The 15,004-nt window shown below is 46.7% G+C and overlaps 1 protein-coding gene and 1 pseudogene across 1 annotated transcript in view; both read left to right on the plus strand.

The window, feature by feature from the left end:
- Positions 1 to 3,393, plus strand: part of LOC119167497 (agrin) — a 480,279-nt gene extending 476,886 nt beyond the window's left edge. Inside the window, exon 5 of the mRNA XM_037418989.2 lies at positions 2,198 to 3,393. Within this exon, the coding sequence (XP_037274886.1) occupies positions 2,198 to 2,439 (242 nt within the window). The 3' untranslated portion in view covers positions 2,440 to 3,393. The remainder of the gene's footprint in view (positions 1 to 2,197) is intronic.
- A 9,566-nt stretch (positions 3,394 to 12,959) lies between these two features.
- Positions 12,960 to 13,745, plus strand: LOC119159780 (transcription factor HES-4-A-like; annotated as a pseudogene).
- The last annotated feature ends 1,259 nt before the right edge of the window (positions 13,746 to 15,004 follow it).

The following is a 15,004-nucleotide window of genomic DNA, read 5'->3' on the forward strand; positions in this document are numbered from 1 at the left end:
GTCGAACCACCTAGGGGAGATTTACGATGACGGTGTTCAACGGAGTTTAGTGGTGGCTGTGTGACAGGGATATTACTCTAGAAAAAGAGAGAGAGAGGGAGAGCCACACTGCTGGCGGTCTCCTTTAAAACCGCAGCACGCGCCAAGAGCGAGTGCTTCCAGTACTCCCGTGTCACGCCGACGGACAGGGGACATGACCCATAAATAAAGCTTGTCGGAGCTTAGGATACTTAAAAAGAAACACGCTTGCTTTTCTACAGCAAACCCGGGAGGTACTATACAAAGGATACGTGAGATCAGTACTGGAGTACGCATGCTGTGTTGGGACCATGCAACATCATTTAATAAACAAAGACTAGAAAAAAGTTCAGTTCATGGTGGTGAGATATGTGTATAATGCACCTACGTACGACAGACAACTCAGTGCGACGGAAACTAAGCTGAAGTTAAAATGGGAGTCTCTGCAGCACCGAAGCGCATCATTTCGACTGAAGCTACTGCACAGCATATTTTAATCTCATACTTGAATGCCCCGTGACGTATACATAAGTCGGCCTCACTAAATTTCAGTCTGCAAAGATCATGAACACAAAATAGGAGAATATAAATGCAATAGATCGTCCTTCAGCAACTCTTTTTTCCGAGGACTATAGGTCAGTGGAATCGACTTACTCCTACAATTGTTGAAATTTCTTCAATGGATGCGTTCTTTTCTGCAATAAAAACGATTGAATCTTTCGACTACTAAGCCCTATAAACTACGTGTGTGCGCCTGGCAGTCACCATGATGGGTACGGTATTTTAGTTGTAAACCATGGTGTATTGTTTGGGGGATAATTTGCCTTTGGGCTAGCCGAATTCTGCTCTTTGTTTTAATTACCATGAGATTTTCATCATTTGTTTGTGATTTCTGCATTTTTTCTCTAATACTTGACTTTTCTGACCCAGCTCTGCCAGGTGCACCTGAGTATGTTTTGTGCCTTGCAAATCTACTTATTTTCTCTTTTCTTTTTTTACACAAACTTACGGAAACCTGCAAACTTTCATGTTCTTTTCCTGTACCCTCCCCCCTCCCCCCTAATATAATGCCTGTATGGGCGCTGTGGGTATTAACTAAATAAATAAGGAGCCTAGTTTCTAAAATGGCCTTGCGCTTTTATACAACTTCGCGCTCATAAGGGAACGTCGGGCCAAGGTGCACGAGAGGCCGTTATGCTACACGTGCTACCCTTTGATTTAAATGTTGTCGGTGCGGTAAATAAACACAACCTTGATATTGCCATTGTGCCACGAAAACACAATCCAAATTTAGAAGACGAAAAAGGGTATGATGACAACTCAGTTCCTTTCACTGCAAAAGACGTGGGGAGGGTATGTCAGTCGGCTAATTAAAGACGTCTACAATGATCCGGCAAATTTACTTCTCATTTAGTGATTCAATGACATGACCAGAGCGCTCATTTATCTAGAGCATATGTGCGCATTGGTTAACCATCTTACAAATATCCGTACGCAATATAATAGTAAAATTACGAGTCAGGTATGAAGAGGAGTACGATTCATCAATATTAATTTGCCCAGTTTCCACCATACAGTTATTCAGAATGGAGTAAGCTAGAATGCCTCTATATTTCTCAGAGATATTCACTGCGACGGAAAATGGACCGCACTAATAAAATTAATACTGTCACAGACGAATTCACACCTCCTTGCAATTACTAATCAGGGTGCGCGAGGCGACACTCGTTCATTTTGGTGGGGAGTGCGGCGATTGAGATGGCCGGAGAAAACCACGCCGCACGCCCACAATCTCGGAGGCCGTGCTCAGGCATATTATCTCACGGCGCGCAGGGTGCACAAACGAGGGTAAGCCCGTGCAGCGCCTCCTCTTCGCCCGTGTCATCGTCGAAGCAAACGAAAACACGCAGGCGAAAACAGAAAAGATGGTGCTTGCACTACAGAGGCTATCAAGTAGACCGGAGATGGAAAGAGCCTGCACGCTGACACAAGCGGGGCTATTCAGTTATTTCTAGAAACTTCATGTGCTCCAAACTCACCGATGTATTCGGTTGGTACGATGCCTCTCGCGCTCTCGTTGTGAGCTGCCTCGGCATCTGCTGAGTCCGAGCGAGAAGACCAAAGTGGTCAACCGAATATGCAATATACTACATTGTTCCCTTTCTGTTTTGTATTTCAGTGCCTTGCGAGGCCAAGTACTGTCCCTGGAACGGTGACTGCACCGAAGATCGGCTGGGGGCGGCACGCTGTAGCTGCCCGACGTCGTGTGACTTGGAGTCGAAGCCCGTGTGTGCCACCGACGGGGTGACCTACGCCAACCGGTGCAAGATGCGCGTCGATTCGTGCCGGAAGCAGAAGAGGCTCTGGTCGCGCCACCAGGGCAACTGCCATGCCACACCGCCATACGGGTCGCCATACTAGCCACCGAGTTTTGCGCAACTCCATTTGTTGGCTCACATTAGCACGACCAATAGTCACACACGTTCGCGTTGTCCTCTCTAGCATTCGATCGACCTTGACTGATTGGTTCTCCTCCGCGTTTTCCGTGAAGTTTATTAAAGTGACGTTGCAAAAACTGGGTGTAGCTTACAGAGTTACCGACCACTAACCGTGGAACTGTAAAATGTTGCCAGTAAACTGTGTTAGATTAGAAAAGCAGACAGGGATTAGGCAGGCACAGAATAACGCTATATGCCGTTTTCGAAGTGTTCTGTTCTTTTTATCTCTTGTACATGGTACTGTCGACGCAGTAATGGTGCAGGAAGCCCCTAGAATTATATAACAATTGTAGAACACCGGTCTTAGTGAATAGCAGTTCTGTGCCATCAGTAGCTCTGCTGTATTTTACTTCGTACGCAGTCCTCATTTTTCTCACTATTTCCTTTTTCTGCCTCCTGTTTTTTCTACTTTCAGTGCAAAGGGGCAAGCCTCTTTCCCTTCACAAGCATCTTTCCCTTCCTTGTTTTCGCTTTCGCCTTGTCTGTGCCTAAATTTCTCTAGTCGCCAAAGAAAGACATTGCGTCAAGAAAAGGCAGGAGAATCAGGCGCACATTAGACAGTATAGCTGTGCAGTTAACCAACTGTGCCAACAAAATTCTTTAGACTTGAAATAACCACATCAAGCTTCAAAGTTACGAGAACGCCTCTTTAGAATATTGGAATTCCCGAAGGAGAAAAATCATGCGTTGTCACATGGCAAATGTTCGGCCCCCAGATGTATCTTGACTTACACCTCTCAGAGTTGGCTGCAGTCTCCTCCCGATGACTCATCTTCGTATCCTTTTGGAACAAACACGCACGTGCTTCTTCAATGTCATTTATAGCGGCCAAATGTGTGTTCTATGATTACGGTGAAATAAAGAGCCATTGCGAGAACGAGTGATTTCTTCTGTAGTTCAGAAAGAGAGAACTAAAGTTCCTGGCTCGTACGTGTGCATATGCGCTAAGAACTGGCACTGGAAGCTGCAACCAAAGACACATAAACTACTTCATCTTCAGGATCATTACCAGCGTAAGAAAAATGGAGCTTTTTTTAGTTGGCGGACTTGTGCAGCTTTGCCATAATCAACGAGATTCCTCGGGCCAGTGGAGGTGAAGCGTGCACTCTAAAGACGCGTTTTTGATGCCATGAAATAAAAGCACGAGAAATCGAATGTATGTGTCAATAAAGTGACTGAGATACTATAGTGAATATGATAAGTAGCCGAATGAGAGATTTCGTTAAAACAGTGTGTCGATGAGTCACTGAGTTACTTCATGACAGCAAATCTGACGAATACAAATTCCGCAGTCCAAATGTGGGTTTTGGCGACCTTCCGGCATTATACGCGATACGACTCCTCAGCACTTCTATGTTCAATTTCAGCAGACACCTTTTTTATTTGTCTGGGTGAACATCAGATGCACGGACCTCGTTATAGACGGCTCAAAAAGTAGTTTAAGTTGGATACCCGAGGAAGGAACTTTTTTGCCTGCATTATCAGTGGCATAACTAAGGGCGGCAAGGGGATAATTGGACAGATGTATGGAAGAATGGATGTATCCGGCTGTGCCGTTTAGATCGGGCGGTGGCTCATGCTACCTTGCCATAAAGTTGAGTACTACCTTTGTGTGTTTAAGGATGGAATTTCACTCGCGCCTCGATTGTAGCCCCCAATCAGTTAGCCACCTCATGGTTAACTATTTGTACCTGTTTAAAGTGCATTTTGCCTTCACTGCCCCTAAATACCAATGCTTTGAAAAATTCGGCGCCCTTCGACTAGAGGGTGGAGCCTTTTACAGAACATTATCCAGTGTGCAGCCATTCCCTCCTCCTCTGCACACGCACCGCATACTGTGTCTGGGCCTTGCTGTTTTGCTCGGTGCGCCATGGTCCACAATACTCCCGTTCTAGCCTAGAAGAGCAGAGAACTACCCCGGGAATTATCGTAGATCTTTTCTCTTGCAATTTCCTGCTTAAAAACTTGGTAGGCCTCCAGTGATGGTTTGTCAGCATTCCCATCTTCCACATGTCTCTCTCAAGTTACTTCACCTTCTTCTTGACTAATGTTTCCTTTTGGCTTGGTATTCTGCTGTTGTCTAAATACCTGCTTGAAAATTTCCGAATTCACTTTCTCCATTTATTACCAACATTTTTTTTATGTACAAGTAGCTGAAAACTTTCCTAGCCCAATGCTCCTCTCCAATTTTTCTCAATCGCTTCTCAAATTCCATCTTGCTGCTAACTTCCCTGCACTCAAACGATGTCCATCGCATGTCACCCTGTACCCTCTGATTTGGGGTATTCCTGTCAGCTCTCAAAGCAAGTGTACCTATGCCACGTTGTTTAATTTTCAATCTTGCTTGAACTTACTTTTGATTTCATGCACAAAACCGCATTGCCTAACGTGAAAGTCCGGACAATGACACTTTTCTAAATCACTCTCACAACGTTACAAGTGCCTGAAAGCCACTTGGGAAGGAGTGGCGAGCTGAGTCCTCTCAAGATACGCTCGGTACCACCCGTGATACGCCCTAGTATCACGCCCTAGTAGTAGATACGCCCTAGTACCACCCGTGAGGCTCCTTTTACTATGTTTAAATGCTGCTCCTTCCCTTAAACAAACAAAACAATCTTCTGGGAGCCTGTTGCTAATACCAGCAAGAAGCCCGCGGCTCTTTCCCGTAGAGAGGATCAGAAAAAGCAATAAAATAATTAAGTTGCTTGAAGCCTAGCTGTTTCCACCCAAGCACGGTTTTAAATACGGATGTGGGCATTCTTGGTAGTAGACAGAAACATTTCTCTCGAGTTCTGGCTTCTATTTATTGGCAATGTGACATATGTTTGTACATGTGCGCTTGTATATACATATAAAACTGTAATAATATTGGCGCAGTGGGTGTTGGAACTTCCTAAACCAACTTCTAGCTTTACCACTAAATTGATCTCTTGAAATGTGCATTTTCATCTGGTTTAGGTTAAACAACCTTGGTTATTGCACACCTTTTCACATGTACTTACCCTATAGTGATCATTGTGAGGGAAAGCACTGCCCACGGTCTTGTTGCTGAAGAGATATGATTAAAAAGTTCTTTACCGACTCATCAATTATGTAAGGCTTGAAGCTTATGGCGGGTTTTCAAGGGAAGATGTCAGAATGAAAGGACAAAAGGATAAAACTATGTACGGGCTTTTCTGCAAGGCTTCATTCTTATTCTTTTCAAATCAGAGTCTCGTTCACAGATTGATTTCTTCCATCAAATCGCATTTCCGCTTCTCGTTTTTCTCTGTGTATTGTTACTTTCCCCATGGAACCTTTCTCGATCAGCGTGCATCGTTTGCGACTGACTATGAGAGATGATGTGCCCGAAGTGATTCTTTTTGAGAAGGTATCAAATCCCTTGCGTCCGCTGATGGATATAGATGTGTCACGTGTGAAGTCAATGTCACGCACAATATTAACATTTCTATCCCCAGTCCACAGAAAACGTCACTTTACCGGAAGTGCTTTCAGCAAATGCATGCGCGGGACTTCGGCTCATTGCTCTTTCTAAGCTATCTTTATCAGCCATGCATCGTGATGTTTATCAACTTTGAAGTTGATGAACTTGAAATATACTTTGCTCTTTTGCATGCTTATGTGACCGAGAAGTCGGTCACAAGCATGCAAAAGAGCAAGGCGTGGGACACCCAGGCGTCGGGGAAGGTTTGCGAGGCTTCTTGCTCACACAAAGGACAGACTATTTATTACACATTTACTAAATTTAGCAAACTAGGCGAACAGACGCGCCTTTACATGAGCAACGCCATGAGACACGACTGGCCGTCAGAAAGGCCACCGAGAGAGAGCGCTGACCACTCACGTGAAGCGATTTTTATACCCCTCGTCCATGCACGCGCTTGTTGTCCGATGCCAACTGCGCGTCTGAGCAACGCCGACGCGCGTTCGATGTGGCGCACATGTACGCCTCATGCTTTGCTGCAGGACACGGATCGCGTTAGCAGGGCTCACCGATGACTGTCTCTTGCAGGGCTATGCCCTTGCTCTGCCAGTCATAACAGCTCGTCTACCACCCGAAGAGGTAAAGTAATGGCTGCAGTACCGCTGCTCCCTGAAGTGACCCTTGTACGTGGTCTGTAGCGATTTCCCGTACCCGTCGCAGCCGTTTTCAACTGCAACACACACACACACACACACACACACACACACACACACACACACACACACACACGCAGCACAAATCAGGTCGCACAAAAAGCGCATTTCGGCGTTGCCTGAATCCACAGAACACCAATAGATGCTGGGTTCCAACATGCAGCTCCATAGCTGCTGTGGCCCGGACACCACTGCCTGGTTGCCCTGGTCAAAGGAGAAACACATCGCTGAAACGTCAGCAGTTCACAGAGGCTAGTTCCAGTCCAACTTGCCATGCTGTCGGACCGGTAGGCATTGCTAGATTCCTCTTCTGCCTGATAGGAAGGGATGCGCTCTACCAATACCAACACTGAGAACACTCAGCTTTCCCGAGATCCACTATGCAGGTGTCAAGATTCTTCAAGGCTTCTTCCTTAACGTTTTGCATATTGTTGTGGTGACTAGTTAAATAACCTGACGCTCATGTGATGGCGTCCCAAACCAACAATTACACTCGCTCAACCAACCCTGAACAGAAATCCTCTTTGAAGCACGTTCGTTGCGACACGTGCCTAAAAATTCGTGTTACACCAACCCAACACTTACCGAAATTTCTCTCCATGTTCCAGTACAGACAGGAATTACACCAAAATATTTGTCTCCACGCGCTCGGAGAAAAAAGCATCTGAACGAGCCCCACCTGCATCCTAAAGCCTTCATCTGGCTCGAAGTCTTGCAGACTGGTTATTCTTGAGGAAGTGCCCTTCATAACAACAGAAACTACAGAGAACGCCTCGAGCTTTTTGTAGAAACTATGCCGTGGCAATCTGCTATCACCGGCCACGCCACGTTTTGCAAATTGATCAATGTATTCTTTATAAGTGTATGTCTGATAAGTCTCATTCTCACTAAAGCTTCTAAATGACAAGTTACTACTCACGGGGCTGTCTATACCACTCAATGTTTCATTAGGGCAATCCTGCCCATCCACATTGCTATATACTGATGATAGTCCCTCTGACAGTCTTTCTGGTTTGGTGAGTGCGTCTGCGCACTCTTTTTGCTCAGTCGGAAACACCACATTTGCCAGAAGCCGAGAAAAACCTTCCTTTACGACCGAGTCATTTCGACATTCTGTCATAATTCAGGCACCTCTCATCTCCGGCTGACAACGGATGCCGAGATCACCTGCTAGCCCAGTAGCCCTCTCCAACTTTATCGTGCCGGGTCTATCAATAATCTCTTCGTTTACTGTGGCCTGACCACCACCAATTTTCGCCAGGAGACTGTGAAGCTCAAGCCGCAATCGCCCCATTTCTCTTTCTTGAGCTGCAGCTATCTCTTTCCGCTTGGAGGTCTCTCAAGCGTAAGCCACTCTAGTTCTTCGGCTTCCTTACGCCTGGCCTGTACGCGCTCCCAAATATCGCAAAGCATCTCCTAAACGGCGCCGAAATCCTCAATCGCCTGTACTAAATACGCCTTCCTGTGTATCCTCGCCACGTCAATAACCAGCTTCCCAAACAAAAGCACAAAATATGTTTTTATATGCAAAGCATTTAGCGAAATTTGGCGACTGTGAGTCTACGTATCTATCTGTCTTTTAGCTCTACTGGCTGTTTTGATAATGGTATCGATACCAAACTTGGTATGGCATAACATGACTGTATGAACATATTTGAAATCATGACATGTATGTCATAAATATAATGATTTACATATCATGGTCCTGCAGCTCTTGCGGTGGTTTCCTTCAGATGGCATGTTGCGAAGCCGGTATGATCATCATCATCGTCATCATCATCATCATCAGCCTGACTACGTCCACTGCAGAATAAAGGTGTCTCCCAAGTTCCGCCAGTTAAATCGGTCCTGTGCTTGCTGCTGCCAATTTGTACTCGCGAAGTTCTTAATCTCATCTGCCCACCTAACCTTCTGCCTCTCCCTAACCCACTTGCCTTCTATGAGAATCCAGTCAGTTACCCTTAATGACCAGCGGTTATCCTGTCAACGCGCTACATGCCCGGCCCATATTAAATTCCTCTTCTTGATTTCAACTATGAAATCCTTTACCCCCGTTTGTTCCCTAATCCATTCTGCTCTATTCTTGTCTCTTGAAGTTACACCCATCATTTTTCTTTCCCTTGCTCGCTGCGTCGTCCTCAATTTAAGCTGAACCCTCTTCGTAAGTCTCCAGGTTTCTGCTCCCTAGCTAAGTACCGGCAAGATACAGCTTTTTTATACCTTCCTCTTGAGGAATAGTGGCAATCTACCTGTAATAATTTCAGAGTGCTTATCAAACGTGCTCCACCCCATTCTTATTCTTCTAGTTACTTCAATATTGTGGTTCGGCTCCGCGGTTATTACCTGCCCTCAGTAGACACACTCTTTAACAACTTGAAGAGCACTATTGCCTATATCGAAGCGCTGCTCTTTGCTGAGGTTGTTGTACATTACTTTCGTTTTCTGCAGATTATTTTAAAACCCACCTTTCTGTTCTCCTTGTCAAACTCCGTAATCTAGAGTAGCAATTCATTTCCTGAGTTACTCAGCAATGCAATGTCATCGGCGAAGCGCAGGTTACTAAGGTAATCTCTATTAACTCTTATTCCTAACTGTTCCCATTCTAGGCTTCTGAAAACCCCCTGTAAGCACGCGGTAAATAGCATTGGGGACGTTGTGTCCCCCTGCCTTACACCCTTCTTGATTGGTATTCTGTTGCTTTCGTTATGAAGCATTATGGTAGCAGCTGATCCCCTGTATATTTCTTCCAGGATGTTTATATATGCTTCATCGACGCCATGATTCCACAGTGTCTGCATGACTGCTGATATTTCTACTGAATTAAACGCCTTCTCGTATTCAACGAAAGCTATGTGTAGTGATTGGCTGTATTCTGAGCATTTCTCTATTACCTGATTGATAGCATGAATGTGGTAGATTGTAGAGTAGCCTGCTTAAAATCCTGTTTGTTCCTTCGGTTAATTGAATTATAATGTGTTCTTTACTCTGTTAGCAATTACTTTTACAGATAGCTTGTATACTACTGAGAGAGAGCTGATCGGCTTGTAATTTTTGAAGTCCTTGTTATCTCCTTTCTTATGTATTAAGATGATGTTAGCGTTCTTCCAAGACTCTGGTACTCTTCGCGTCAGAAGACACCTCGTAAAAAGGGTGGCTAGTTTTTCTAACACAATCTGTCCTCCATCTTTCAGCAGATCTGATGTTACCTGATCCTCACCAGCAGCTTCGCTTCTTTTCATGCTCTTCAATGCTTTTCTGACGTCTTCTATCGTTACTGGTGGGGTGTCATCTGGGTTACTGCTAGTTCCTATTGTATTAGGATTGTGGTTGTCCCGGATACTGTACAGATCTCTGTAAAGCTCCTCCGCTATTTTAACTATAATATACATATTGGTAATTATTTTGCCTTCTTTGTCCCTTAGTTCATACATCCGATTTCTCCCTATCTGAAGTTTTCTCTTCACTGCTTTGACGCATCCACTGTTTTCACAGCGTGTTCCATTCTCTCCATGTTATACCTTCTTACATCGGATACCTTACGCTTATGAATCAACTTAGAAAGCTCTGCCAGTTATATTTTGTCCGTTGTACTAGAGACTTGCATGCTTCGGCGCTTTTTAAGGAGGTTCTTTGTCTCCTGCAACAGCTTGCCACTGTTCTGTCGAAGTACCGTAACTCCAACTTCCACTGCACACTCCGTAATGATACTCGTCAGATTTTCATTCATTGTATCTACGCTAAGGTTGGTGTCCTCACTAAGAGCCGAGTACCTGCTCTGAAGCGAGACTCTGAATTCCTGAGCTTTGCCTTTCAGTGCTAGTTCATTGATTGGTTTCTTGCATATCAGTTTCTGTCGTTCTTTCTTCAAGTCCAGGTGAATTTGAGACCGTACCATTTTATGGTCACTGCATCGTACCTTGCCAACCACTTCCACATCCTTCACGATGCCTGGGTGTGCACTCATTAAAAAGTCTATTTCGTTCTTATTTTCGCCATTAGCGCTCTTCCATGTCCACTTACGGTCTCCTCGTTTTTGGTAGAAGGTAATGAAAATCCGTAAATAATTGCGTATAGTATGATATAGTATACATACCTAGTATGTATACCAGGTATATATAGCAGAAGCTGGTATAGTATTTCATTGGTGCACACAAGTGACAGACCCTAACAAGAAAAACATGACATGCGTGTAATGTAACAACATGACTACATTCCACGTTCAGGATGCGCTCACGGCCATTTCGCTAGTGTTACATATACCAAATTTGTTATTACAGTACATGAATGGATGACGAAGGTACGTGACTGGTGCAAACATGATCGTCGCGAGATGCGTGTCATATAACAACATGACTACATGCCACGCTCATGATGCGATGGCGGCCGTTTCGCAAGCTTCACTTATACCAAATTTAGTATTACGAGACGTGAATGAATAACGAAGATATGATACTGGTGCAAACATGATAAACATGAGATTCGTGTCATGTAACCACATGACTACAAGCTACTTCAGTGGTTAACGCCTCACTTTTACGACTACAAGCTACGCTTATGATGCGCTAGTGGCCGTTTCGCTAGCTTCACATGTACCAAACTTGTTATTACGTGACGCGAATGGACGACATAGGTAAAGGACACATCCAAACATGATAATCACGACATGCGTGTCATGTGACAACGTGACTACATGCCACACTGATGATGCGCTCGCGGCCGTCTCGCTAGCTTCACATATGCCAAATTTGGCATTACGTGACGCCAATGGATGACTAAAGTGTATGACTGGTACAAACATGATAATCATGAGATGCGTGTCATATGAGAACATGACTACATGCCACAGTCAAGGCGCCAATACAATTCGACGTGACGTGGTGCGGGTGTTCACCGGCGTTCATTTCGTCGCGTCACGCCGGCATTGCCACGCCAGGCACCGGTCTTGCCATATACTCGCAGGCGCACGCCGCGCTGCGTTGCTCTGATGCATGCGCGTTTCAGCGCGTCCGGCGTCCCACCTTCACTTCCATTCAACAACACCTGGGTGAACGTCTTCTGATGCGACAGCACCATCATTCGCCAAGCCACGACCGTAACACAACCTCGCTGCTGCAACCTGACATTAACGGTCTGTGCTACTACCACCGGCGCTTCGGCGACAAAGCCTGGCAATGTCGGTCACCTTGTCCCGTGAACCATGCAGAAAATGACAATGGCAGGTCTTAGAGACGGCCGCAAGCTGCCTACCTAAGGCCGTCGCATCTTCGTCACCGACCAGATCACGCAGCAGCGTTACCTGGTCGACAGCTGTTCCGACACTTGCTGCTACCCGCGATCCAAACTTCAAGGCCCTCACCCGCTGACATCTTTTGAACTAACTGCGACAAAGCAGTCCGCAATCAAGGCGTACCGCTCGCTGTGCCTGCACGTCCAGCTCAAGAACCTACGCCGCGACCTTCACTGGAGCTTTGTCATCGCCGACGTCACCGAGACAATCATCGCCTCAGACTTCCTGGCTCACTACAACCTCTTTCCGGATTGCCGCAATGACCAGCTCATCGACGTGACAACGGCATGCTCGCCACCAGGCCAGCACACGACTGTCCAACAACCGTGCATCAAGGTCTTCAGTGTCGACGGTCACTCACTGTATCATGCCATCCTCGCCAAGTTTTCCGGCTTGACACGTCCCAGGGGACTGCCCCACAAAGTGCAGCACACCACCATGCACTACATCCGTACCTCTCTAGCCCTCCCCCCCCCCCCCGGTTTCCTGCTGTGCCCGTCACCTTGCCTCTCCCCCACCCCCTGCTCCGCCACGGTGGTCTAGTGGCTGAAGTACTCGGCTGCTGACCCGCAGGTCACGGGTTGAAATCCCGGCTGTGGCGGCTGCATTTCCGATGGAGGCGGAAATGTCGTAGGCCTGTGTGCTCAGATTTGGGTGCACGTTAAAGAACCCAAGGTGGTCGAAATTTCCGGAGCCCCCCACTACGGCGTCTCTCATAATCCTATGGTGGTTTTGGGACGTTAAACCCCATAAATCAATCAAATCATCAGTCGCCTTGCCCCAGACCTCATGCACATAGACAAAGGAGAGTTCGAAGCCAAGCTCCGAGAAGGCATTGCTTACTTTTGCCGTTATAGAAGGCATACTAGCTACATCTTGATCGCCATAAGCGTTACGTTCTCCAGCACGCGCTTGCACCTGGTGACAACCAACATTTTGGATTGGTTTCGCGTGTCTCTACAGCGTCGCTTCGTCGTGTGTTTTCTCAACTCGAGTGACAACCGTGGCGCGAACCCGACATGCCTGCCGACAGGGCAGCGAGCAAGGCCAGCGAACTGTGACAGAGTAACAAGCCCACCATGGAAAAACATCACAGGGCCCGCATAAACCACAGGCTGACTGAGCTGAAGAATCTCAATCTGGATGCACTTAAGAACGGTAATGCTCGGCAGTCGAAACTGGAAAAATCTGACATCTTGCAAATGATAGCCAAGCACCTCCAGCAGCTGCCGAGGCAGCAGGCAGCACGCTCTATTGTCTCCGACAATTCGCTGACCGACAAGTTCTGCACTGACTTCCAAGAGTGTGCCACCGAAGTCGGTCACTACCTGGGACGTCTTGCCGGCGTCGACGGCACCGTTCGTCAGCCAGTCATGGCTCACCTGGCCTTCAAGGTGTCCGAGGGGTCCACACCTCCCCCGAGTGCCTGAAGCGACGACGTCGGACACTTCTTTAACGCCTCCACCTGAAGCGTTCAGCTGCTCATCACGAGGTTACGCTAGGGTGAGATCGCCTTCATGCTGCACCATCCATCTCAACTTTCCGTCTACGCCCCGGTCTCCCCACCGGCCACGCCAGGTCTGACCACGACCGCCACCTCCTCTGGTATTTTCAGCCCGGCCTGCAGCGAGCGCTCACTGTCTTCCTCAGCACCTTTGTCTTCGCCTCCGAGCCCTGTCTCGCCGTCCTTACGCTCGTCTTCCTCAACCTTCTCTCACCATCACCAAAGCTTCGGTGGCGTCTACACGCCAGTGACGCAAGTTACTGTGAAAATCGAAAACGAAGCTGTCTGGAGGCCATGGTGAAACACGCGAAGGAGACTCAACACAACTGTTCAATGACACATTCTTTGTGTTCGGATGATTTCCTTTTCTGCCGCTATACTAACAACCGGAAGTTATCCACTATAAAACCCTACCAGTAAGCTGCAACAAATTGCATCATGATCTCGAAAGACAGTCCCTCTCCCATACGTGTTTTTTACGCACGAAACCTCAGATCACTAATGTCCTTGGTTGGAATCAGTCCAGAATTCTCCCGCAAGTCGCTTGAAAAAAAAAAACTCTTTACCATGAGCGTCAGCTAAAACGTCACTGTGTTAAAGTTGTTACCACGAGCGTCTCGAGGAGCATCGCTGTTAGAGGCATTAAGGTTTTTAAAACTGCCACCTGTTATCGCGATGGAAATGGCACGTAAGGAATAATATGGGCGGCATCTCGTTTTTTTGTTAATACTGTGTATAGTTATTGGAGTCAGATGGTGTACTATAAAGGGCTCTTGCCAATTGATACAGTCCCGCGGTCTTGACGTGGCCGAAGACAGGAAACTTTATGTTGGGATTTAACTGTTTATTTCGGTGAACCAGTGCCCAGTAAACGGAAAGTTTGATTACAGTAGCAGTCTTGCACAGATAGCAGTGAACGGAGCGTCGGCCGTCGATCAACTACTGACAAGTGGCGAAGCGCGTCGGCATTTATACTCTTGCCGTCGAATGTTCTAGCATTATCGCTGGCGGTGGCGTAGGTTCCAGAATAATCTGTACAGTTCGCAGAGTAGGCGTGATCTTATCGAAATGATCTACAACAGTCCGGAAGCTTCTCGAAAACTGTAGGCGCAGTTCGCGCTGAGAATTGTGTAGTGTTTTGGGACGATAAGAAAACTTGGAAAATGCAGCGTGGCATTGCCCCCCTCTGAGAAAGGCATCGTCCCGATGCTTTAACTAAAGATGAAGGTACACCAATAATGCAAGAAAGTACAATGAATAAATTACGATACAATAATAATACAAAAAACAGTGTTTCACTTTGTCAACGCGCATGAAATGGCTTGAGGCGCGCGACATGGACGACTGATGGTCGCGATCGGTGTCGTTGAGAGTTTGTGATGCCATCGGGGACAACCTAGTAATCATGTAGGCCGAGACGTCGAACCACCCTGTACGGTCCGAAATACCGTCGCTAGAGGTTTTCACTTCGTCCACGTCGGCATATCGGCGTCCACACCCAAACACGTTCACCGGGCTGGTATTCCACGAAGCGTCGTCGGAGATAGTAACGGCAGCTGT

The sequence above is a fragment of the Rhipicephalus microplus genome, chromosome 3 (assembly GCF_043290135.1).
Source record: "Rhipicephalus microplus isolate Deutch F79 chromosome 3, USDA_Rmic, whole genome shotgun sequence".
In the NCBI taxonomy this organism is placed as follows: Eukaryota; Metazoa; Arthropoda; class Arachnida; order Ixodida; family Ixodidae; genus Rhipicephalus; species Rhipicephalus microplus.